This window comes from Rhea americana, unplaced genomic scaffold (genome assembly GCF_003343005.1).
Source record: "Rhea americana isolate MKP2758 unplaced genomic scaffold, rheAme1 scaffold_10, whole genome shotgun sequence".
Lineage (NCBI taxonomy): Eukaryota > Metazoa > Chordata > Aves > Rheiformes > Rheidae > Rhea > Rhea americana.
The window spans coordinates 2436131-2460900 of NW_028185039.1; the positions used below are offsets into that span (position 1 = coordinate 2436131).

At 37.3% G+C, this 24770-nt stretch overlaps 2 protein-coding genes across 11 annotated transcripts in view; both read right to left on the minus strand.

The window, feature by feature from the left end:
* GET4 (guided entry of tail-anchored proteins factor 4) overlaps positions 1 to 523 on the minus strand; it is a 13117-nt gene extending 12594 nt beyond the window's left edge. For both annotated transcript variants that reach the window (XM_085301476.1, XM_085301469.1), the window contains exon 1: positions 238 to 523. In XM_085301476.1, the coding sequence (XP_085157602.1) occupies positions 238 to 398 (161 nt within the window). In that variant the 5' untranslated portion in view covers positions 399 to 523. The remainder of the gene's footprint in view (positions 1 to 237) is intronic.
* Positions 524 to 1997: 1474 nt separating this feature from the next.
* The window catches only part of SUN1 (Sad1 and UNC84 domain containing 1), a 35166-nt gene continuing 12393 nt past the window's right edge, over positions 1998 to 24770 (minus strand). For 4 of the 9 annotated variants that reach the window (XM_085301496.1, XM_085301503.1, XM_085301490.1 and 1 more), the window contains 21 exons: positions 20241 to 20429; positions 19697 to 19887; positions 18514 to 18540; positions 18222 to 18416; positions 16422 to 16544; positions 14974 to 15057; positions 14547 to 14657; positions 13084 to 13182; positions 12352 to 12445; positions 12174 to 12232; positions 10816 to 10961; positions 10445 to 10669; positions 9829 to 9915; positions 9419 to 9462; positions 8292 to 8427; positions 7075 to 7329; positions 6457 to 6541; positions 5724 to 5839; positions 4975 to 5142; positions 4159 to 4251; positions 1998 to 3722 (listed from right to left, as the gene is read on the minus strand). In XM_085301496.1, coding sequence (XP_085157622.1) covers positions 3609 to 3722; positions 4159 to 4251; positions 4975 to 5142; positions 5724 to 5839; positions 6457 to 6541; positions 7075 to 7329; positions 8292 to 8427; positions 9419 to 9462; positions 9829 to 9915; positions 10445 to 10669; positions 10816 to 10961; positions 12174 to 12232; positions 12352 to 12445; positions 13084 to 13182; positions 14547 to 14657; positions 14974 to 15057; positions 16422 to 16544; positions 18222 to 18416; positions 18514 to 18540; positions 19697 to 19887; positions 20241 to 20429 — 2641 coding nt within the window. In that variant the 3' untranslated portion in view covers positions 1998 to 3608. The remainder of the gene's footprint in view (positions 3723 to 4158; positions 4252 to 4974; positions 5143 to 5723; positions 5840 to 6456; positions 6542 to 7074; positions 7330 to 8291; positions 8428 to 9418; positions 9463 to 9828; positions 9916 to 10444; positions 10670 to 10815; positions 10962 to 12173; positions 12233 to 12351; positions 12446 to 13083; positions 13183 to 14546; positions 14658 to 14973; positions 15058 to 16421; positions 16545 to 18221; positions 18417 to 18513; positions 18541 to 19696; positions 19888 to 20240; positions 20430 to 24770) is intronic. The other 5 variants (XM_085301511.1, XM_085301529.1, XM_085301521.1 and 2 more) reach the window with 5 other exon arrangements.

A 24770-nucleotide genomic window follows, 5' to 3' on the forward strand; every position in this document is an offset into this window, starting at 1 on the left:
GGGACTGGCCCCCGGCGGCTGACACCGCTCGCGCTGCGCTGCGCTGCGCTGCGCTGCGCGCACCCGCCCCGCCCCCCGGTGACCCAATGAGGAAGCGGGGGATAAAGATAGGCAGTAGCAGCGGCCAATGGGGAGCGGGCGTAGGCGCAGCGGCCAGGCAGCAGGGTAGAGTGCGTGGGAAGGCTCTGGAAAGGCCGGGCGGGGGAGGGGCGGCGCGGCGCGGCGGCCGGGCCCCACCTGAAGAAGAGCGTCCGGTACATCTGGTGCGCTTCGTAGTAGTCGCCCTTCTCCACGCTGGCGCGCAGCTTGCCCTCGACGCGCTGCACGCCGCCGCGGTTCCTGCCGCCGCCTTTCGAGGCGTCCTGCTCCGCCGCCGCCGCCATAATCGCCGCCGCCATCAACGCGGAGGAGGGGAGAGGGGGAGGGAGGCGGGCGCAAACGTGCGCAGCCCTGGAGCGGCGTCGCGGGCGCCGCGGCTCGCTGCCCGCCTTCCGCCCACTGCGACGGCGGCCCGCGAGGCTCAAGAGGTGCGGCTTCGCGGAGGAGGAGCGTCACGYGGGCTCCGGGGGTGGGGCCGAGCAGCGGGGGGCGGGGCGCCGCGACCCCGSCCCKSCCCGGCCCCGCCCCCTACCAGCCTGCCTGCCGGGGTAGACCCTTCCCGCAAGCACCACGCTACCTGCGCACGCTGCAGCGCTGCTGGGACCCTCCTGCCGGACCGAGGATCCAGCAGCCACACACCGCGCCCCCCCCCCCCCTTTTACCGCTTAAAACAGCTCTCCTGCAAGAACTTAAGGTAGTACTAACATTTAGCAAGTATGGTGTTAAAAATAAATAAATAAMYAMCCMMMMMMACMCRSYSMRKRMWSAMTYAYWYMWWYMWTYWYTYYCYYMMMSAAARARMWARSTMWGTMWWTAAWYYWRGWKSMWCYWRRWTTAWWWAYAAMTWMCYTCCYTCCYCCCCCCCMCMCACACACTTGTAAGTTAACTTTGTTTGCTTAGCTCCAATCAATTTGTGTAATTACRCAATCATAAAAAGCATTCCCCTGCTTAGGTCACACACTGATTGTGGTAGTGCACAGCCAAGAGCAACCCACAGGGAAAAAGGGGCAGAATGACCAGAATTTTAAGACTATTTCTAGAACAAGATTTACAGTTCCAACATTTGCACACTTCACAACAGTAAAAGGAAGTTTAAGTGTTAATATACAAAGACAACACAGGACAAGACTGAGAAAATAGGTCTCAGTTCAAGCAGGAATTCTTAGAACCAAGTAGTTTCAAACTTTTGAAGAAAAAAATCGTATTTGCTTCGTGGAAGTGTTTCAAGGTGTTGTGAACAGCACAAAACAGTACCTTTCAAAGGAAGGGTGAAAGAGAAAAGACTACAAAACTACCAAAAGTAGTCCAACAGGAATATAAGTCATAGTAAGGACATGCTCATCCATGAGAACTGCACAAACAGCAGTGAACTTAATCTTAAGGACAAAATGGACTTCACATGCAGCTGAACCCCAGGGAAGACAAAGCAAGCCTACAGAGGACAGGTTACTATCTAGCAACACTTGCCACACAAAACCCTTCAGACACACAGAAACCTGCTTTGTTTTTTTCTGAGGCAAGGGTCCAGTACCTGTCCTTGCTGGTCCCACCCACAGGAGGATGAAGCTAAGACTATCACTGGTTGTTACATAGCTTATAAACACATGTTTAATCTTACCATACACACTGTGCTGCTAAACAGCACGGACATTCTTTGTTTTCATGATTTTAAGCACATACTTACCACAGACATTAATTATACCACTTCCCCTTTTGCTTTTATTTTCTATTACCACAAGCCAGAGAATCCCATAAGCCACTTACTGCTTAGCAACAGTAAAACTGAATCACTATTAACCTGTTATTGTTGTTTCTAATGTCCTCATATCAGTTATTTCAGCAGGTCAYCACAAATACAGAAAAGAAACTTTATTACTTGTTTCAAATATTACATGCACTTTCAAAAATTAAAACTCTTTATTTAAACATCTCAATAGCATCTTGTCAGTTTATAGGCAGCAAAGAACAGAGATGTATTTTGAAAAGCATTTACAAAAATACATTGCACAAAGTCCTATCTTGCTTTTTTAAAAATAAGTTAGTGTTATTCAAAATATGCCCAWCCCAAGCACGTAATTTCAATTTATACAGGATAATTCTAATTTTAAATATGTAACCTATTATATGAAAACACCTGTACATGTTAAATCCAACTCCTCTGCGTAGGCCATAGGTTCTGTCTCTAGCTCAAGTGAAAGTATTCTTCACATGGAGACTTGTTTAAACATTCGAGGACTGTTGTGCAACACATGTTACTCTATCCAGAAAACCAGTCAGCAGTTCAGTGTGTTAACAGTTCATGTGCACTAAGTTGACTAATTGTAACAGCAAGATAAAATTTCTGCATACAAGTACATTTTGGGAATCTCTGCTGAAAAGGGAACTTCAAAGTAGCAATCCTGAGAGGAGCAATAAGCAGTTATAACTCAACGTAAGGCCCAATTCAGCTCTACATGAAAACACTGCTTGCAAGAACAAATCACTCATGTACTTATTTCTGTCTCAATTTTCTAGGAATGATTAAAAATGCTTAAATATGGCAATATTTTGTAAATGCAGGTTAGTAAGGTTTACCTCATAGTCTTGTTTTCGTATGTTGCATTAGCACAATTTATTGACTATAAAATGAACCAGCATAATAGATTTGTCCCCAAAATAGATCATTTCTGGCAAATGAGGATTGTTCCTCTCTCCAGTGCTGGTTCCAAATCAGTCYTGATGCACTGACTAGCTGGATTGGAGCTAGTAAGTCTGCTAAATTGCTTAATAAACATTAGTATACAGCAATTAAACAAGTTGACTGAGTTGCTATGATAAAAACCCTTAAAATAAATTTAGGCAAAACCATCCCTGACTTTTAGATCAGCTCATGACCACAAGTTACAGTAAAGCACTTTCGCTGGTGTTTAAACTAATTTTGGTTGTATTAACTATCCCTGACAGTAATATTTACCGTATTTAACATTTATTAAATAAGCCCTTTCAGATCCACCAAAAAGGTCAAAGATGAGGGTCATGTGAAGCACACCTCTAGCTACAGTCAGCGTTTAAAATGTACCATAGTTACTGGCTTACGGTGTCAAGCTAACAGAAGTATGCAATTGAATCCTGGATTCAAAACAAACAAAAAATTACAGATTCCTAGTTGCAGAAAACGTGTTTTATTTTTTTAAAAAAAGCCTATACATTCATTTGTAATAAAATAGGTTTCACCTGTTTGCTAACTGGGCTTTATGAACCAGAGCAGTTTGCATGCAATATTTTTCTCAGCATGGACACAAAAATATAAAGCTAACTGGCAATTACAAGCTGAGCACCAGAGCGAATAAGAGTTATGTTAATACAGTTCTGCTGACAGTCTTCCACCTTTATCAGAGGATCAGTAATTCTGCAGTATACATCTCATATCCACATCCTTTAGAGATTCCAGTGTTCTAGGTTTTCCGGTATATACAAATTGAAAATAAAATGTACAATAAGGAGAAAAAAACAAGCTGTAGTGTAGGAGATTATTCGGCTGGTTTCCCATGCACTCTGAACCGATAAAGACATGTATATTCTGCATGTCCCCAGTTAGAAACAATTCTCAGTTCCACTATTTGGAATACGTTTTCATTTTTCTCCTGGAGGAGAAGGAAAAAGCAAATACAAGCTACAGTCAGGCTTCTAATAGATATGTGCACAACTAATGTCACTTTTTCAGACTCCTTCAAATATTAACTTTTATCAATAGCTAAATTATAGCTTACAAACTTTATGAGATTTTGAATAGAGCTCTCCTTTCCTTACAATTACTTATTCGTGAAGGCAGTCAGAAGGAAAAGCACAGAGCAGACTCTTCACATGTATAGCATCTCCAAACAATTTATGCACAGATAGCAGAATCCATTTTCTCCCCTCTGACTAGTCTATTTAGATCACAGGTTTTGAGGCAGATGCTTTTCATCTTTATTTGTACAGTGCCCAAAGAGAATGGGGTCCTTTATTCATCTGTTATTATGCACTACCATGGATAATAGGCTATCTCCCGACACTTTAAATCCTGTCATCCAGGCTCACCTTTACTGGAAACATCTGCAGTGGCTCTCCTCCTTGATCATAAAAGTAATGTCCAAGAAGTACACCTTCTTCTTGATATTCATCATCTAGACCCTACAAGAAGGGGGCAAAAGAGTTTTGATCCCTTCAAATTTAAAATCAAAACTATATGCATGTCTATAYAACTGTATATCAACATGCAGCATTCAGAAGCCTATAGCAAAACCACTATCACAGCACACAATAAATACTGCTCAGGACTAACAAGAATAAGAAAACATCAATGTTATAAACAAGATGGAAGTTAAGAAGTAGATGTTTGCAGATTACACATTAAACATTTAAGAGCTAGACAACAAAGCTTTCAGGCATCATATAAACTATATCAAAGTAGCCTGTAGACTTCTGTTATGCAACAGTGCCTATAAAAAGTAGGAAAGTTAAACTGTATTAAAAAAAAAAAAAGATTTAAGGGGCATTACAGATAACGTGAAGAGCCAAAACATGTGTGTGGAAGGAAATATGCGGTGGAAAAAAGGCATATAGCAGAACTGAGTTGCTTAAAACAGGATGTTAGCCATAAAACCAGTATCTTCTCCCCTCAGCATTTTCTCTTGTAAAAAGAGAAAAAAAAAAAAAAAAGGATCACAACTCCACCAGAATCAGTTTTTACAACTCATTCCTAGATCTGAAAGCTCTTCAAGAATATAAACAATTCTAAAAACAAACATCAATTTCTCTTTGTTGTTCCTCCTTGAGCTCATTTTCTAAAATATAAAATGCAAATATCCTTTACATTTACAAACGTTAACAACTTAAGTTCAGAGACAGACTTACATATACTGAAAAGTTCTTAGGAGCACTGGTGATATTTCCTGTTGGTGAAAGTGTTTTTGGTATATGTTCCACAGTAAAGGCAGTTGGGTAGATCTTCATTGAAAGTCTAACTACAAGATACCCCTGTGATCCTTTGAAAGCCCAGCAGTTCCCTGGATACATGTCCGGCTAGAGAACAGTTTTCAGGAAAAGGAGAAAAAACAAAATCCTTATGATATTTTAAGCTGTAATGAATTCTGAACTATTAAGAATAGCCTTAAAAAGACAGTAAGTGGCAGAACCTAATCTATTTGGTAGAATACAAAGTCAAATTCACATCAGCTTTGATCCTAATCACAATTCATCCTCTGCAACAATGCCCAAACAGAACGTGAGATGAAATTTCTGTGTTCACTGGTTTACATATCTTTTGTGCAGTACAAAAGAATACAGACTGCAAAATTTTAACTGCAATCTCTTCAGGAAGAGAGAACACCTTCCTGAACTACTAGCCATGTTTTGAAGATCCACCATTGAGATTATTTTTCAGTAGGAATCCTCCCAGTGCACAAATCCCACACACCACTCTGGAAAATTAAGACTTTCATAGCAGGCTCAAGTAGAACTAGCCAATGCTCAGGATATATTGGAAGAACTCCACTCACAAGTTCAAAGTATATTCCTTTCCTAGTACCACAGACAAGCATCCATCACCCAAAAGACAACCCAAACCACTCAATGCATAGTATTGAGTTTTAGCCTTTCATTACCTGAATCACAACTCTGGGAGACTGAGAGAAGTACCACAGAGGAATTCCAAAGAGGCTAATTAATGCTGTTTTAGTCTCATAGGTTTCAGAGCAGCGAGTACTCAGAATGCTGCCACCTCAAAAAAGATAAATTGGATTAGCAAAGTAGTTACTTGTTTCTTCCCGAAGAAATTTTTTAAGGCCTTAATGAATACACCAATTATTCTTCTCAAAAAAGGTATTAAAAATACTGTTAGATACTAGTAATTCTAGTAATTTCAAGTGCACTAATACAAGGATCAGATGCTTCTATCAAAATAAAACTTTATATTAAGGAAGTATCCAATACAACAGTATTTCAAGAATATGTTTTAAGTCTTTTTTTTTTTTTTTTTTTTTTTTTTTTTTTTTTAAGAAAGAGCTGAGGAAATACACTTGCCAAAGTGAGTTTAGTGATGTGTACATCCCACACAGACGTATCTGTGGTTCTCAGTTAGCCAGTTATACACAGAGTTATTCTGTCCCACTCTATACATACCTACGGAACCAGGACTCATCTGTTTTTAAGTATGCTTTTGGCCTCTATTATCTACCATAAAGTACAAAGTGATATCTCTCTATCAGAGACAGGCGCTGATTACAGTAGTCTGACCACTGGACAATACACAGGAAGATGCCATAACTTTTAGCCTTCGCTTTAGATTTTTACAGATACGATGTCTGCTATTTATTAGCATTTTTTCTTGCTATTTACCTCCAGATTCTAAGGCAAAATCCACCATGCCAGTCTTRTCTTGAGAATAGAGCTTCAGTGCATTGTTTACAATAATGCGTGCTTGCTGCAGATGTACATACACAGAAGAGGAACAGAACAGAAAGATTTTAGTAATACCACCTGATAGAAAATTGATATATACAAGTTTATGAAGTYGCATGCATCTTTTTGAGATGCTGTACTCCACCATAATATTTGAAAGCCTCTGTCAAGACATAAGCTGTTTTTAACGCATAGCTGTCTGGTTTAAAACAAACTCATATTGCATCTCAGTCRGTGTTTTCTTCAAGAGTTGCATTCTTTTCCCCACCTTCCTAAGTCACAGAGCTGCATTTTTTGGTACAAYTACATTTTAGGAAATCTGCTTTCCTGACAGCATACTTGGGGGGTGAGGGGAAAGCATGTTCACAGTAAACAAAAAAACAAGACTGTACAGATATATTAGATAAAGCATTTTCTGTAGCTCTTCCCCATTTCAGATAATCTCGTAGACAACTCTCAATCATGAACATTTATATTTATGGAGCATGACTATCAAATGCCTTTAAACCACTTTTTACAATTTTAGCTGAATTTTTAGCACTTAAACTAACTTACCGCTTCTGTGATTCCAGAAACCCCTACATTATTCACAGCATTTGTTACTACTTCAGATGTTAGTTTTTGGTTTGTAGAAGACATATGGAGAGTAATATTCTTGAGGATCTGCAACTCTAGATCTTGCAGAACAGTCTGCAAATCACTTTTGCTCACAAAATTAGATGCAAGCCACTGAAGAAGCGATTCTGGAAAGTCTTCYTGTCGATCACCAAAAAGCATAAGCTTGATGGATTCTTTGACCTGGGCATCGACCTAACAGAAGCCATTAATGGTTGCAATAGAAATTATTAGTCTTTATAAACTATTACAAAATACTGTATGTGTAACATAGGCACACAAAATYGGTATGGACTTCCAGCACTATTGATAAATCTAGCCCACACTGACTTACACTGGAATAACAGAGGTACAAGAGAACATGTGAAAAACCCTGGGTGCTTCATAGACTCATTTTATGCGCAGACCAAACAAATCAAAAACATGCAGAATAAAATATGCAGTTTACATTTGAGGTCTGACTAATACTTCAGAATAAAAATTAAAGTTGATGGCAACAGAGTTGCCACAGTGCTGCCTTCGAACTAAGAGGGGTGTACTTGTTCATCAGAGTTAAAGTTACTAATCACTCACTTATGGATATGCTTTGACCCCCTACCCAGGCAGCCAGATCATCCTGTGATAACACTCGAACAGAATATTTTGGGCAAAGCTGACAATCCCACCTCAACAATTACTGTTCTATTTTGTTAGCTGTATTCTAGTCAGAGGTGATGTTGCAAAAGGCTTCAAAAAAAAAAAAAAAAAAAAAAAAAGAAAACACACAGACTTAAGCATGTTCAAGTGACTTCCAAATACAAAAGAAAAAAGATGTTGCATTCACATGAATTACTTCTCCAAATTTGCATGAGTTAGAGAAGTATTTCTGTTATAACAGTTAAGTACAGTGTACAGAAATACTACTGCATTGTATCTTAAATGCAAATAAAATTGCCATTTTAGAAAACAAGCGGTGAACTGTTGTCTAGTAAAATACCACCCACTAACAGGGAAGGAAAAAAAAAAAAAAAAAGAAATCCACAACCCCAGCACATAAAGTACTACTCTTATTTAAGATGAATACTATCCTCATGTCACTTACTGCAGTACCTTTCAGGAAGGTTAGCAAACAAAAATCAAGTAGCACCAAGTTTTACTGGGACAGTTACAGAACTTACTTTTTCATGAATGACGTCTATTTTGTCACAGCTTGTCTTCACACTTTGCCAATTTAACAGCTCTGATTTCATCTGAGACAACTCTAGTTCTAGCTTTTTAACTTTTGATAAAAGGTGATTATGTTCATTATCATCTCTGACAAAAACAAAGAGTCAATAATTAGAAAAAAAATAGTTTCAATTATTCCATCAAATCCCAAAGGAGTCAGAACAGTTGCCTAATACAAAGTACTTGTACTAGTACAGTTATTCATCAATATAAACATTGTGAGCCTACAGTTCCTTAAAGATTTTATTTAAAGCATATTTAGGATGAATGTATTCAAAGTAAAATATTTTTTAAAGCTGTGGACAAAACTAGAAGTGATGACCTCTAGAGTATCATCAGGTTGGCAAAATAACTCAGACCTACCTAAATTTCTACATGTTTAAAGTTTCCACCAAACCAGTTAAGCTCTGCTTACTCAAGTTTGCTGTTTTGGCTAGAGTAACTTTCTTAACATTTGCCTATGAAGTTGTTATTATCTAAGTTGAGTCTGTAAGCAGTAGGACACATTTGAGCTATACAGATCAATATGCAGTGTTTGTTATAGAAAAAAAAAAAAACCACCATCATTCTAAAGTCCTATTAATTTAAAGAAGAATTCACTAAGTAATAGTATTTTCCTCTTCCCAGTGGGAAAACTACTTAACGAAGTGTTGCAGGTTTTTCTCCTTGTATTACACATTACATTAGTAGACTGTAGCATAGCTGACAAGCCAAGAACATGGACAAAGATGAGTCTTGATAAAAGATTAACAAGTTCAATACAAAGACAATCAAAAATAGTAATTATAGATTTCACTAAGCAAAACTGAGGAAAAATTCTCATTCTCCAATAAATGCATTAGAAGTTAAATTCTCCTCTACTGTATAAACAGATTTCTCTAGCAAAAAATTAGATGCAGGACCACTTGCACATTAGAAGTGGTCCTTGTTCAGAAGTACTTGTGCTGACAACAAAAACTCTCAGGGGCAGTCAACTAACACTAAGAAAAGCATAGTTATATTTCACAGAGTAACTTTTATCACCATCATTTAAAAGCCAGGATTGAAAGAGTAAAATATATTTGAAGAGTATTCATACCGCATCGTTTTTGCTTTGGCTATGTCAAGCTCCTTTTGGATGTCCTAAAAATACAAGAGTTTGTTTTAACACACACATAATAATGCATAACAAAAGGAGGACAATCAAGTGTCACATTATAATGATGCATTTTAGCACCACCTATACAATTTTATGTCCCTAAACTACGTAAGTTTGTGCTTCTTGGCTCTGCCTCACCGGTCAGTGAATAGCTTAGTGAATAGCTAAGTCTTGAGGGTGGGGGAAGAAAGGAACAGCAAAACCCCTACTCCTTTAAGAACAGGGAGAGAGGAGTAAGAACACAAAGACTGAGACTGAAAGAATTGCAATAATTAGAGTGAAGCAAATAAGCAACTTAAGTCCTTCAGAAAAAGGATACAACTAACTAGTTAGCAAAGTTAACTCAATACCTCAGATTTAACAGAGAGTTTTCCAAGAAGGTCTCCAAGTGTCTTGAGGCGCATCTCGTGTTCTTGGTGTAAAGCCAGGAAGTCAGTCTTAAAGAGGGAAGAAAAAAGGTGTACTTTGAGTACAAACAGTATAACCGAGATTTTCTACAAAGCATAGCGTTTCTTTCATTCTGTGATCATAACTTTCCAAAGTATTTAAATGACTTATTCTGCAGATTACGTAAAAAGTTACTGCATCTATAATGAAAAAATAAGAGAAAGTGTGATTCAGCAGTAGTGGGGGATATATACAGGCAGGTTTACCACAAAAATCTCTTCTTCCTTAGTAGTCTTTTCTATTGTTTTTTTTTCTCTGTATGAAAACAGGATAAATTCATCTGCTTTTCAATGATGTGAGATTCTAATTTTGACATCTATCTGGAATTAACACTTTGTCAACAGTAACAGAGGAAGAATAAAATCCATGATTCTACTCCCTAGCATTTATCATCTATCAATTAACTCTACACCAGGAAAAAAAAAATTAAAATTCAAAAACCAGACCACTAATGATCTGCATTAATAAGATAGTACTCTGATCTGTATTGGAAAGCATCAATAACRAATTTATTTTTACCTTTTCCTCTTCTTTCACATCTTTGAGATGCTGACTCATCACATTTTTTATTAATGTCAATATTTCACTTCTGTCATTCATCTGGGCAACTTGATCTTGAAGGTTCTGGAGTAGAAGCATCACTTTGCTATATTCTTCATCATGGTGATGGCATCTATCAGACACGAAGGCCATTTGCTTTTCCAGCTCAGTTATACGACCAGAATCAAAGATATTTAYGGTACCCTAGAGATGTAGAGATTTTTTTAAATGTATAAAATCAAAACATTTACTTGTACTACTCTTGGTAACAGCAGTTATTACAAAATACTTAAGACATGGGAGTTAAAAAGGTCCTAACACAAAGGTTCTTTCCTACTGTTCCCCCTTACCTTTGGAGGYTGCACAGAATGAGAAGAATCAGGCTGTGGTTTGAGAATATGAACGGAGTCATCTATTCTCTGTACTGTGTAAATTTTTGTCCAGTTCAATGAGGGCAGTAACAAAATGAAGCGATCAAACCCCCAAGACCACATACCTTTCATGAGCAGAAACAAAAGCAAAAACAATGTTTAGGAGAAATCTCAGACTGCTTCTATCTACAAATTGAAGCTTTTACTTAAGGAGGCAGGCTACCTTGTCTTTGCACAGCACACAGCAGACACTACTCTAAAGAAGAGCTAGCAATATGACCTACTTTAGAAGGCTTTAAAATTGTCAAGTTAAGCACTCAAGGAAGTTAAGAACCAACAGCCAGCAACACTTATGCAGCTTTAAGTCAGATAACTTCTGTTTATGTATTATGATAGATCCTTAATCACATACTACTGCTTCCCTGGGACCTAGATTTCATTTAKTCAATAAGACAGGCCATAGTCACTGAGCAAAGAGATATTAAATGCWGCTTTTGATCTGAATGGAAATATCTTGCCTTATATCCTATTTACTGCATACCATGTTGCAACATTATCTAGTAAAAGTTGTAAGAAATTTGTTTCCATAGGAACACAGCACCTGACAGATTACACTTATTTTTGAAAAACTTAAGTGAGATGAAGTAGTATTTTCTACACTGGGTAGCTTCTTTTCCTCATCTTATTCTCCTAGTACAAAGAATTTGAGTCCCTATTGCAAGTTGTTGAGAAACTTCAGCTTCTCCCCAAGCTACAAGATTTTCATGGCATGAGAAGACATGAACTGCTTTTCAAAAATAGCCCAAATTCTTCAATAAATATCTTAGAGTTTATTTCAAAGCAGACTGGAATATTGTGAGCTAACCAGTCTAAACTTAGCAATGTTTCAAGAAACAAAAAGCACTGTTTAGAGCAAAGGAATGATTTAGAATGAGTTGTTAAAGGAATTAAACTATCACTTTTTTTCTTTCTTTTTTTTTTTTTTTTTTTTTTTTTAATGGAGACTGACAACAATCAATCATTACATAGCAAACTCTATAAGTTCACCGCAGTTTCAATGAATGGGTATGGGGAGAGGAGCCTGGGGTAAGGGAAAAGCTTCAGAGCACTTACTCAGTCACTCTATGTCTAAAGAGTTCTATAAAATTTGATTAAGGGTATTTTTTTCATGGTAAGAGGACAGTCCACTGGCAGGACAGTGCTTTGAAAGCAAACTGAAATTTGGTCTTTTGTGCTTTGTCTTCTCCATAACCTCAAGTTCAAGCTAAAAATGCTATTTTGATACAACTGTAATAAGCGTGCACCAACTTCTATTATCAACTATACAATTCACATACCTAGTAAAAACAGCAGTGGGATGAGAAGCAGTAATAGCTTGAAAATATTTGGAAGGCATCTAGATAAAGAGATGGAGAAAGTTCACATGAAACAAAATACATTTGTAATTTTTTTTTAAAAAAACAACTAAGTAAAGAATTTTCTTAGAGAAAACACTTTTTTGTAAAGGATACACACTTTCTAAGAAGAAATGCACTGAGCATAGACATCAGAGTAACAAGTTGAGACCATCGAGTTCTAAGCCACCAGAACATGCCAGAAGCTGCCCTCCCTAGAAGACAAAAAGGGATAACATGAAATACAGTTACTGCAGCCATGTCAAAGGAAACTAAGCAAAGGGACATGCAACTGTGGCCAAGACTGCTTTGCACAGCAGAGAAATGGATGAGTACAGGCATGCAGCTTATTAACATCTAGATTTGTATCACAAGTATGACAGCATTATAACATCAGCTACTCAACACAGACAATAGCCATGCAAAAAGATGAAATGCTCATTTGTTATAAGAATGTTATCCCACATTAAATTGTCATAATGTTTGAGCTCATGCCCTCTGCTGAGGGCCTCAATGTTTCAATAAACATGAAGATTAGCACAACTAGTTTTTCCCAGGARGAATACCATGATAGGAAGTGACTACCAAACCAAATACACCATTAGTCTTGGAGACCCATATTTTAGGTTATTCATACACTCATTCCCTCATGTATCCCATTATGCCTGTGAACAGAAGTATACCCTCACACTAAGCATCCTTTGGTCAATAAGGGATGTAAATTAGCATGTGCATTTCAAGGAGTAAAAGCAATAGCAAAAGCAGAGTTTAATTAGCGTAAGCTACCTATTGCATATTCCTAGTTTGTCAAAAGAAACAGGCAACATGCACGCACACAGATCAGGATAGTAACCTGAGGAAAAAATGGGCAGCCAAAGTAGAGACAACACCTTCTGAGACACAAGCCATCCAGTTGCTCCCACTGTTTGCAATACGTGAACCATAAAGTAACCTAGATTATAACAAATTAACTCTATGTGGTAACATACGTAAAATTAAGGGTTTTTTTGCAGTACATGTAGTAAAGCAGAGATTCAAGCCCCTGATCACTATATGTCCTGCACAATTTAAACYATAACTATAAGTTATAAACCTGGTTCTTCAATATTTAAAAACAAGCTATAAACATGAATTCAAATAAAACCAAGACAATTTGGAAAAACAATAGCATCTGTGCATTTGGAATGTCACTTTTCTAAAACAGAAGAGATTTACATTTTGTAGAATGGCATTGGTAGATAAGTATGCTAATTATAAAAGACAGTATTAAAAAGAAGTAATGCAATAAAAATGTTTAAGGTATATCATTATTTTAAAAACATCTTATTTGCTTTGAATCATACATCAAGTTTTGGTATCTGGGTTCATGTGTTAAAGAGAGGAAGGGGCAAATGAARTTTCCAATTCTAATCACAGAGTTAAGTCAATAATGTCTAACAAACACTAATAAATAGCACAAAACACTGCTACCTACAGAAAACAGGTTACAAGCAGCAAAGTAAATTTTCATTTAAATGAATATTCCAAGGATCTTCAGTATGTCAGTTCTGAGCCTCTTAAAAATGCTGTAATTTAAAGCCCACTGAAGCCAACAGTTACTGAATTCGAGACTAGATCAGTTTGTACTAAACTAAGCAACAACACACGCTTAGGAAGTAATCCTACATTTTTAGTTTAGCAGAGATATCTTGGTTAATCTGAGGGATTATAGATATACCAACCCAATATTTTGCAAAGCATTTAGGTGAATGAAGTGTCTCAAATCATTTTCCTTTGCTGATTAAAGAGCATTCAACAGATTCTTGATGCCTCTGTCATTCAAGCTAGGAAAGGCTCATCTCACAGGGAAGAGTCTATCACTATATAAGATTCCTGTAAAAATTGACTATCACTAAAACAAAAATAAAGTGTTAAAACCCTTTATTCAAATAATCTGTATACCAATACCTTCATACCTTGCCTTCATTTAAAGTCAGTTTTTCACCTTATGAAGAGTACAGATTTTCCTGAAGTGCAATAAATGAGTAAATCTGATTCATATCCTACAAATTGTCTCAATTCTTTCCAACATAGGTGCTTGCTATTACCACACTTAGCTGTAAGTAAGTAGTCTCACTACCTACCAAGCTTTTATACAAGCCAGGATCACAGCAAGAGTCAAACAGAAAAGATACTACGTAAATTTAGTTTTCTAGATACTTCAGTGTAATCTGCTTTGATAGATGTAGTTAAGAAAAAAACACAAAACAATACAAATGACTAACATATGTGAGACTAAAGTAAAATAAAAGCAAAATAAAAAAGGTCCAAGTCAACCTGCATAAGAAAAGGTGTGCCAAATGGTCCTTGCTACCCCTTTAGCCCATGAGGATTGCATGTGGTCTGTGGTGTATGTTTCAAGATGTTTCTTCCCCTTACAGTCATCACCTGTTGGTTGTGGTAACAGTTGATTAATGTGACAAAGTATCAAATAAAGATTGTTACAAGATAATTYCAATAGGTCTACTGGCAATCAAACCAAGAACAATTAAGCAAATTTAAGTGGAATAAAACTTGTCTGCGACAATACTATAACGTACCACGTAATTGCATTTCTTCTCCCCCTACATTTAAGTAGAAAAAAAAAAAGTAGGTACTTTATAGCTTCCATAGAGTCATGGAGCATCTGACATTACTCTGCTGATACTGCAAACATCAAGAGTCCAGCCCAAGGCTAAAAGACAACAGCAATATCTATACTTACATATTGATTCCTCATTTACACCAAGATGGCTATTGTCTCTGAAAAACTCCTTTACATTCATGCTTCCACAATAATCCGAGTGAGCTGCAACACATTCAAAAAACAAAAATACATTTCTCTCAAGTTCAAAGCCTTTCACATAYCCAGATTTTAACTACACTGGCTTAATTCTTAAGGTAAGTGACATGTAAGAAGCCTAGAAAGTGATTATGAAAGAAATCTCTTCTGTCCAACCACACTTTTTCTTATTTAAAAGAGACAGAACCTTCTAGTTCAAAGTCTTTCCACTTTTCAGACAACAGCCACCTTAGTTCAACTCCCCTGGTTTTACAGAAATCCTAGAGATATGCCTGTGATATTTGGCTCTTATGTGCCTAAAAAGAGTTGGACTATCATTTAACTGTTTTGTTTTATAATTCTGAATTTTACATTAGTCCCTAATCTCTTCAAATTTTGAAGAGATAAGATCTCAGTTGAAACTTAAAGTCAGAAGTGAAATTATCCAATTCAAATGTAAGATCCGCAAAGATTTGCTATGTATAACTGGAGAATTAATCTCAAAATCTGAAGAGAAATAAAATAAAATGCTCATTACGTGACAATGAGCAGAAGAAAGAAAAATCTATTCATTTTAAAATCTTAACTGCTTTAATTTGAAGAGTTAATCAAATAAAAACAAAACCAAAGTAAAAATCCATAAAATTCTAAACGCCTAGTCTCATTGTAGGTCACCTTCATGTCAGCTGTCACCTTTGTGTTGGTTCTCAGACTTAAAAAAAAGAAAATATTACGAAGTTACAAGGTATCAAAGCAAACAGAATGGGAAGGAACATAGAAGTTCTCACACAAACATACTAGTTACCTTCTGCCTACAGCAGTTTAACTGTACGGGTGAAGCATCTGTTACAGAAAAGCAAGCACCAAAAGAAGAATCAAGTTTTTTCAAGAAAAGATGACGTGCATAAGAACAGAGATGACTGCAGCTTTGATTTACAAGAAAAGTCTAAATCAAACTTTAAACTCACAATAGGCTTAAGGGTAACGCGGTAACTTTTCAGTGTCTTCAAGGTGGGCTAAGATTTGACAGTATCACACAAACTAGTTTTTATAAACTAATTAAAGTTTCTCAACTTAAACATTACCTCCTGGTATTTCCCAGAGAAAAATCCACATGACAATCTACACTATCTACCCATACAATCACATACTTGGATATTGATTCTTCCAAAACAGAGGGAAAGCATGGAAAGGCTAGCACAATTAAGAGATTTAAGAGAAAAGAAGAAAAAAAAAAGGCAGGGGGAAGGCAGTAGCCAGCAAAATGACTATAGAAAAGGAACACCATAGCAGCAACAAGTGAAATCAGTAAGAAAAGACAGCAGAGAAGTACTCTAGACTGTACATAAACACAATTCCAGAGTGGACAGCAAGCACAACTGAAAAGGTACCTTTAAATTCATAACCCAGCTTCAGCAGAACCATTTGAAACAGATGCACTAAGAGGGATGCAAAAGATGCCACAGCATGTTTGACCATTTGCAGAATCTTAYTCGTGTAGAAATAGGTGCCTCCTATTAAAGAAAAAGAGGCGTGAATATGAATTATTCACCTACATTAAGTTGTGCTTCTATCTCTGTGACCATCAGCTAGTGGAAAAGCGAGGCTGAAGAATCCAAAGCCTTTTTAGACAGGGGTATAAAGCTTAAGCAAGCACGGTTTAAAAAGTCTGGATTACACTAAGTATTATAGCAAAGCTTTTGTAAGAACTACATCCTGAAGAAAATGCTTTCAAGACAGGAATACAGCTTCAGCAAGACTGTCTTTTCTTAATGAAGATTAAGAACTCTAAAAAGCAAGAAATTCATAGCTTGCAGAACTCAGGGTTTCTCAATGATTTGAGCTGTTGGTATTGACTTCACAGATCACAGCTCCAAAGAAATGAGAGGTATAAACTACATTCTTATTTTGGACTTCAAAGGGAGAGACATTTTCGCTCACTTCTCCCTTTTACACTAGAGGAAAGAAGTTACTGCAATAGCCTATCTCGAGCGTTAAAAAGGCTTTTCCATTACATATTCTMCTTTAGAGGATATTCAGCAGGAAGAAAGTCAGTTCTCCACACTGCTGCTTTCATAGAACCAGCCAAATCCAAAAACCTGCTATGACTGTGTCCCTTACCCCCCTCAGATTTAACTGAGGCTCTTGAAACTCTCATTATACCAATACAACAGAATTTCCTATCYGCGCTACACTTCTGTCAAAAAGTACTTGCCTCAAATCATTTRAAGCCATGCCTTACAGCTCAAATAAATAAGACTTCTTACAACTGAAAGGATATTTTGTTCAAGAGTAATACACTTATGGTCTCCTCCCTGAACTGGTTCCACTCTAATTAAAGACCACTGAGAAAAAACAGAATACCACATCACCTTCTCCGTTATCTCTGAAGACTACCAATAATCAGCAAACTCCAAAACATTATGCAGGCAAGAGGCAGAGACACAGCCAAGACACTGAGAACAATTATTCAGAGAACTGAGATTGCCTTGGAAAGGCAGAACCTTATTTAGGGCAGATTCATTTATTTTCAAGMTTTAGAAGTGTAGTTTTTAGGGAAGTCTGTTGGAATCAGTTTTTCCTCTCTTGAGTTCAATTTAAGGAGGTTTAGTTCTAAAAACATACTCTAAAGGTTAAGTGACCTGACCATCACCACCTCTCAGAAACAGCCCACAACACAGATCAGAAGTAAGGAGCCATCCTTCAGAGGTTTCCCAGATAACAGAAACACTGCAAAGTAAAAATTCTGCTCAATCCTGAAAGTTCAAATCACTTAAGGAAAATAATTTGACTGTATAAAGAAAGTTTGTTTGAAAATCCTGACCAAGAACAGGCACAGTTTCAATACCAGATTAAGACACTACTACAGTCAATACTGGCTGGAACAGTACATAGTGTTCTGCATCAGTTTGAACCTATTAAGATATCATGGCACTTATTTTGCCATTCCTTGATTCCTACAACAGTAGGAAGAAAAACCCTACCATACTGACAGTTGTATATCAGAGGCTGACAACACAACAAAGTCTTCATTGGTATTAAAAAAAAGATATTTCATGATAAGCTGATCTTTAGAATTCAATTATTGGTAAGTTTAGCACAGTAGGAAAAGCACTTCAGTAACACTATTAAAAATGCAYTAAATGGTATACCACTCTGATACCCATATAAAACAAGAGAAAATTACTTACTAGATGTATGTTTCTGGCTCCTGTCCCTGGAGTAAATTCTGGAAGATGGCACATGAGAAGCCGAATATGCTGTAAGAACCTCCTTCCGTTCGGAAAGCATGCTGCAGTCATTGCAAGTATAGCCATTGATCACTGCAGTCTGCATTTCTGCTGTTGCTACATCACCATTCCCCTGCATCAGGGTCGTATCACTACCTAGCAAACCAAGAGTAGGATATTTAGCACAGAACCATCTACATGGCTAGACACATTAAACAGAACACTCATGGAAGCAAAAGGACTGTTTTGTTACCTTTAGGGTCACCGTCATCGTCAAGACCTTAAAAGAAAAAAAAAAAGAAAAAAAAAGAAAGAAAGTTTGCTCCCAAGTATAATGAAATTCCACRGTCAACTATAATGTCTGAAACTGACTTAAATCAAGAATCCAGCTGTCTATTTACGATTGCAAAGAAAAGCCACTTTACAATTATTATTTAACATATTTTGCAGTCCAGCATTTGAATACATTCCTATACTAAGACATTAATGTAGTAGGGTGACAGTTAATAAAGTATTTTATGAAAGAAGCTGCAGAGAAAAAACATGAATGACAAATAGTATAGTCAGCTCCCATGTGACTTTACAGCAGTTAATTACAAGCTTACATCATTTTGGTTGCTTAGTAACCACTTTACTACTGGATTTTAAAATAAGATTTAAAATACAAGTCCTCTGAAGCACTCATTCTACTAAGATTGAAAGATTCTTATGACCTCCAGAGTCCTAACATGAGATGTACTAACTAGAAACAAGTATTTTGAACTGGGAGGTTTAAAACAAAAAAACAAAACAAAACAAAAAAAAACAAAAAACAGTATTTTATGTTGGCACTTCCCACATTTTCTCTTTGCTGGAAAAAAAGGCTCCAGCAAAGTCTCCAAACCCACTACCAACACACACACACACACACACTTGTTAGTAAGTTTTAAGGTGCTACTAACTTGGAACTTTTGGATTAGGATATGTTAAGGCTGAATATACTCTTGCCTATAAATAAACAATGTAAGTTTCCTTAAAAAGCCTAAGCGTTCAATTACCCATTTATCATTATTTGAATATTGTACTTTATGTTCATTTTGAAAGCAATGGTAAGAATGGTCAGATGAAATGTAATGGTAAGAATTAAATCTATGTGATGTTTGGTGTTGCATTACATAATTGTAGACATTTGTTTGGCATATCAATCTGACCACAAAACAATGTCTTGATATTGACTGTACCACTAAAATCAARAGCAGCATTTTATGTACTAGGTGAGAGTTTCCAGCAGACACCTTAGCAAGTGAACATCTACAACAGAGGTGTAAACATGTACTTGTTTGTGGGAAGCATGAAGAAATAGGAGAGTAGAGGAGGGAAGACATGGACATGCAATCACACATGSCAAACCACAGTTTTTATACCTTCTGAAATGAGAAATATAGCTCATTTCCTACCCCAGAAATGATCAACTTCAGTTTGCTCTCGAATCAAAGAYTCATCCAATACAGTGGATACCATTGATGTATCACTGGCATGGCTATTGAAACTGCTTTGGCTAAAAATAGAAGAGCTGGACAGATTTTTCCTTGGTGTCTCTCTCAYCATGCCAGATTGTTTATTCATACTTCTGCGTTGCTTCACTGTCCTAGCAAATGGAAAGCAAACACAAGAGACATAGCACTAAAGATACAAATTTCTCTTTCTCATTTAATAAATGATAAAACAGTCAAAGTATTTCAGCACTGATGTGACCTGACAGCTCTAGTTAGGCCTAGAAAGAAAATCCTCACTCTTGAGCATCTATACTTTTGMAAAGACTTTATTGTAAACTATATATCCTCATTATAGTAACTTACGACTGTAAASACTAAGAACAAGGAGTAAAACAGTTGTTAATCTCTTCTTGTATTACCATGTTCAAGTAGGAAATCTCAGTCAAGTATAAATTCAAGACGCCAATCAATAAATCAACTTGTCTTGCTAAAAATAATCACTTACTTAGACTGYTCTCTAAAAGACATGTTTCCAGCGTAAGAGCCATCATGAAGGATATCACTTCGGGCATCTGATTTATTAAATCCTGCAGCAGCTAACCGCAAACTACGCCGTGACATTCTTGGTGAATCAAATACCGGATCCAATTTGTGTTCAGTCTCAAAATCCAAAGCAGCTGAAGAATAACTAGAACTAAAATAAAGTAAAAGCAGCAATTTACCAGATTTTAAGAGAAAATTCTGCTAGGAAAAAAAAAGCCATTCAACCTACTCAGAATTTCCATTAAAAGCAGTTTATCCATGGTTACRGAGCAAATCTGACAAGATACGCCACATAACCCAAATAATTTAGGAGCGTGTAGATATTAAGTTTTCTGCAATTCGTATTACAGTTTTAACAACTGAAAGTGAATCACAGTTAGGAAGAAACAGCTACCATGGAAACCACATTTGAAGTTGAGCCGGAACAAGCATTATACACCCTCTCAGACACATACACAACACACTTGGGACCAATTTAAGAGATGAAGCCATCCATGGCATAAATTTTCTTCACCACACCTAGAAGCAAATTAAAACATATAATGTMCTACAAAAGGGAAGTTTCATATTTTTTATTTAATAAGAGTTCTTTTTTTTGTTTGCTATCTCCACATTTTGAGAACTAAAGATTCATATGCCAGGTTAGTTTGAATTTCCAGCTCCAAGAAGTGGGGAGTTTGCCTTTTAAATATTTATAAAAGCTTTTCTACGCTAGCTAGACACACTAGCTTAACTAGCACTACCAAAAGAAGGGAGAGGGTGAATAATTAAAGATTTTTAAAGTTTTCTTAATTTAATTCAAGTCATTAAAAATATTTAACTATGACCAAATAAAGAGTGTTTACAGCCCTTCATCCACTTTTCTATTTTCTCGCTTGTCTCCATGCAAGTTTACATGTAGAAAAGCTCCATTATCATTATCCCAAGACCTCTACTCCCCAGGCACTTAGGCATGTTTTACACTTGATTTGTGTGATTTACACACAAAGTCTTCATGAAATGTTACAACGAAAACCAAGAGGCAATTTATAGAAAAACACAAGACTAAACCAAAAGAATCAATAAGATTAATAAAACAGAAGTTACTAGCCTAATGCACAGTCCTTGCACTTTTAAGGAAAGGAAACATTCAATCATATAATCAGTGCCATCTGTCCTTACAGGGTATCAGGAGGCTAGCTTCTACAGCCACTCAGCGCTGTGATTGAAGGGATCTAAGCACTCAGTTTCCTTGACCACAAACTACTCCACAATCGAAGTGTTCTAGGCTAGCTTTCCAACAGGAGTTCCTGTTCCAAGCTGGGCCACTGTGATGTGCAGAGCTGTAAGTCACTCAAGCTTTCCTGCCTGCCCCCTACTTTTTTTTTTTTTTTTGGGGGGGGGGGGGAAGGGATGCAAAACAAAGCCTGTGTAAGATATGAGAAGTGCTACCTAAAGCAGCCCCTTCTCCYCAAAATCCCAAGCAAACAAATAACAGCTGAATGAGTAGATTCTACTGTGCTATCTGTATTTGAAATGGAAGCTTTCAATCCCCCCCACCCAAGAAAAGCTACAGTTACTAGAAAAGGTATTAAGGAAGAAAGGATCATTTTGATGCACAGGATTTTCTCACCTAATGGCTAAAAAAATTTAAAAGATTATAAAAATATGAAACTGCTAAACAATACCTACAGTTATTCTAAGCTGAAAAAAGTCAATACAAGCTTTTATATATTGCATTATTTTGGCACAGAAACAAACCAACATTAGATGTCCTAGCAGCTACATTTACATTGGTGATTAAATTCTGAAAAAGTGGGTGCTTTTGAAGCGCGTTACCTGACAGTTCCACAATGTAAATGAAAGCACACAAGACTGAACAGTGTCAGAGCACAGGAACCACATTTCTCTCACCTAGAAAACTAACCCAGCAATGCACTGTAGGTGTGCACCTAGTGTGCTCCTGCAGCACATGGCATTCACTCTGCTGGACCATGCATCAGAACTAGTCCAAAGCAACTCCGTCCCACCTGCCAGAGGGCATGTAGACTTGGGGTCAGGTATCCAGCACAATCCGTTTGACCTGCCTGGCCTGCACTGCTTGCTAATGCAGTCACAGGCAGCATAACCTCAAACATGGCAGAAGTCTGACTACAGCTTAAAACAAAACCAGCATACTTTAATGTCTCCTCTACTTTTCTTGGAGGGGTGCCGGAGTCAGGGAGGAGTTTCCTCATGTGAAAAATGGCTTTATTCTACAATTTCATTAGGCACAAAGAATATAGTTTTACARCGGTTACAAAAGGTTTAGGCAGCTTGCATTCTGACATATGTGAAGTGAACAGAAGTTAAATTTGCTCTTCCTTTTGCTCATTCCTTCATTCTGAAAGAATCAGAGCCTCAACAGTTTGAGTCCCTCCCTAAGGCAGTTGTTTCAGAACTGTTTTGCTTTTACACTCACCACTATACATTTGTTTCTCATCTTTACCTAGCGATTCTTACAGATACTCAATTCACAAGAACGCAAAGTATAGGTGACAAAGTACAAACTGATAGCAGTAAGCTGCCTCAATTTGTTTCTCTTCATGGACACTTGCTGTTACTAGGTATCTCAATGAGCATTTACATCAATTCCAGTTGAACACCTCACCTAGAGTTCAGCCCTACAGTCTAAAATACTAAGGTATCTTTTCCTCTTTGAAAGAGGGAGAGCTTCTCTCTTGCTTATGCAGGACAGTAATGCTCTTCATAAAGAAATACAAAGTCTCTGAAGTCAGGACAGTATCAAAAAGTCTCCTAACTTCCTATCCCATTTTCCACATTTTGGAGAAGCATCTTTCCTGGGGGGCTAGGGAGGAGAGGAAGGCGGGGAAATCCACTGGAGTACACATCTCAGCCCATTTATAGGCCAGAAGTCTACCAAAAATGTACAGGTTCACTTATCTAATATGTACTGCCAGCCAAAAGCCATATTAAAGATAGGACGCAATCATCCTACGCAGCCTATACTCCTGGATAGTTATGCAAACAGCATACTCTGGTTCCTTCCCCCCAGCTCCCATGCTGCCACACCTGCTGACTACATCTACTCTTATGTTTACTTCCAATTTCTTCCTATTACCTTTACACCTCCTTCACATTAGCTTCTACAGAGCAAAAACATTCTAGGCTTTGGTGGGTTAATTCTCAAGTTACATCTATGTAAATGGAATGAGAATGAGGTCTGCCAATTTTAGTACACATACAGCTTGGTCGAGAGGACATTAAGGGTCATTTATTTTGTAAGCTTTGGAATGAAGTGGACAAGAATGTTCTGGATTATTTAAGACTGCAAGAGAAACAAATGCAATGCATCTAGAGAACTACAGCTTGTTTAGCTATATCAGTATAATACTTTCCTGATGTGGGCTCAAGTAGAAGTACAAGTTAGAAGCATTACAAATGGTTATGAACATATAGTAATCCCAGGAAGTATTACTATAAACTCTATTAATAGGTCATATCAAAACCTATTAATAGCTTGGTAGTATCCAACTCCTCTTCACTTCTTCCTGTAGTGCCTAATGCACAAATAAACTCCTTTGGAGAAACTCATGGATAAAAATCTGTGAAGCTCCTTGAACTGTCAAAGGGAGAACAAGTCAGATTGCAGGATAAGCAAGGTTAATTAAAAGGGAGGAGGGGACAGAGAGGAGGAGAAACAAAAAAAACCCCTCGCATTTTGGCATGAAAAACATTTCCAAATAGTAATTTTGTCCCATTCACCCTTTCTTCAGGTTCTCCAAATACTACTTGACTCAAGCTTGGAAGAACTACATGAATAAGCTGGCATTCTGCAAAGGTTCAGCATGCAGACAGATGTAGAAGTCTGCTTAAAAGACTAAGTCTATTCTCTTGATATGCTGAAAGCAGACAGTATATTGCACAGTAATCTCCCTTTTTAATATGTTGGGCTTCATGGAATTTTCAGAGAGGAAATTTTAATTAAACACTTGCTAATCCCTTCTTTCTACACAAGGAAGAGTTACAATGAGACTTAATTTCACCCTAGTTTAAATACACCTGCCTTCATTAGGTTAGTCATTAAACTTCAGCTTATCATAGGCATACAAAAACGGATAGAGCTACATATCTAATGTACTGCTTAACACAGTCAACTGGAGGCTGAAAAAATTCAGGAAATTGAACCCTCCCCTTTTACAAAGCCTTCTTCACAAGTTCTCAGCTTTACAAGACAACCTTCATTTACATAGRAAGTCAAACACTTCTGTTTTTTACACCAGAAGTAAAGTCAAAATGCACTATACTCCAGAATTCAAGTGAGATCTATCACCCTACATCTTCCTTCCCTAGAAAGGAAATCTCTGCTCACATGGTATTCCTGTTTGCCTCAGCAAGAAACATCATACGCTGCAACAAGAAAAGTGGACGAAGGAAGAAAGTCAACTCAGAGGGACTCCAGCCCCAAATTAGTTTAAATAAGGCACTTTGCTATTATCCTTGGGAGAGCAAA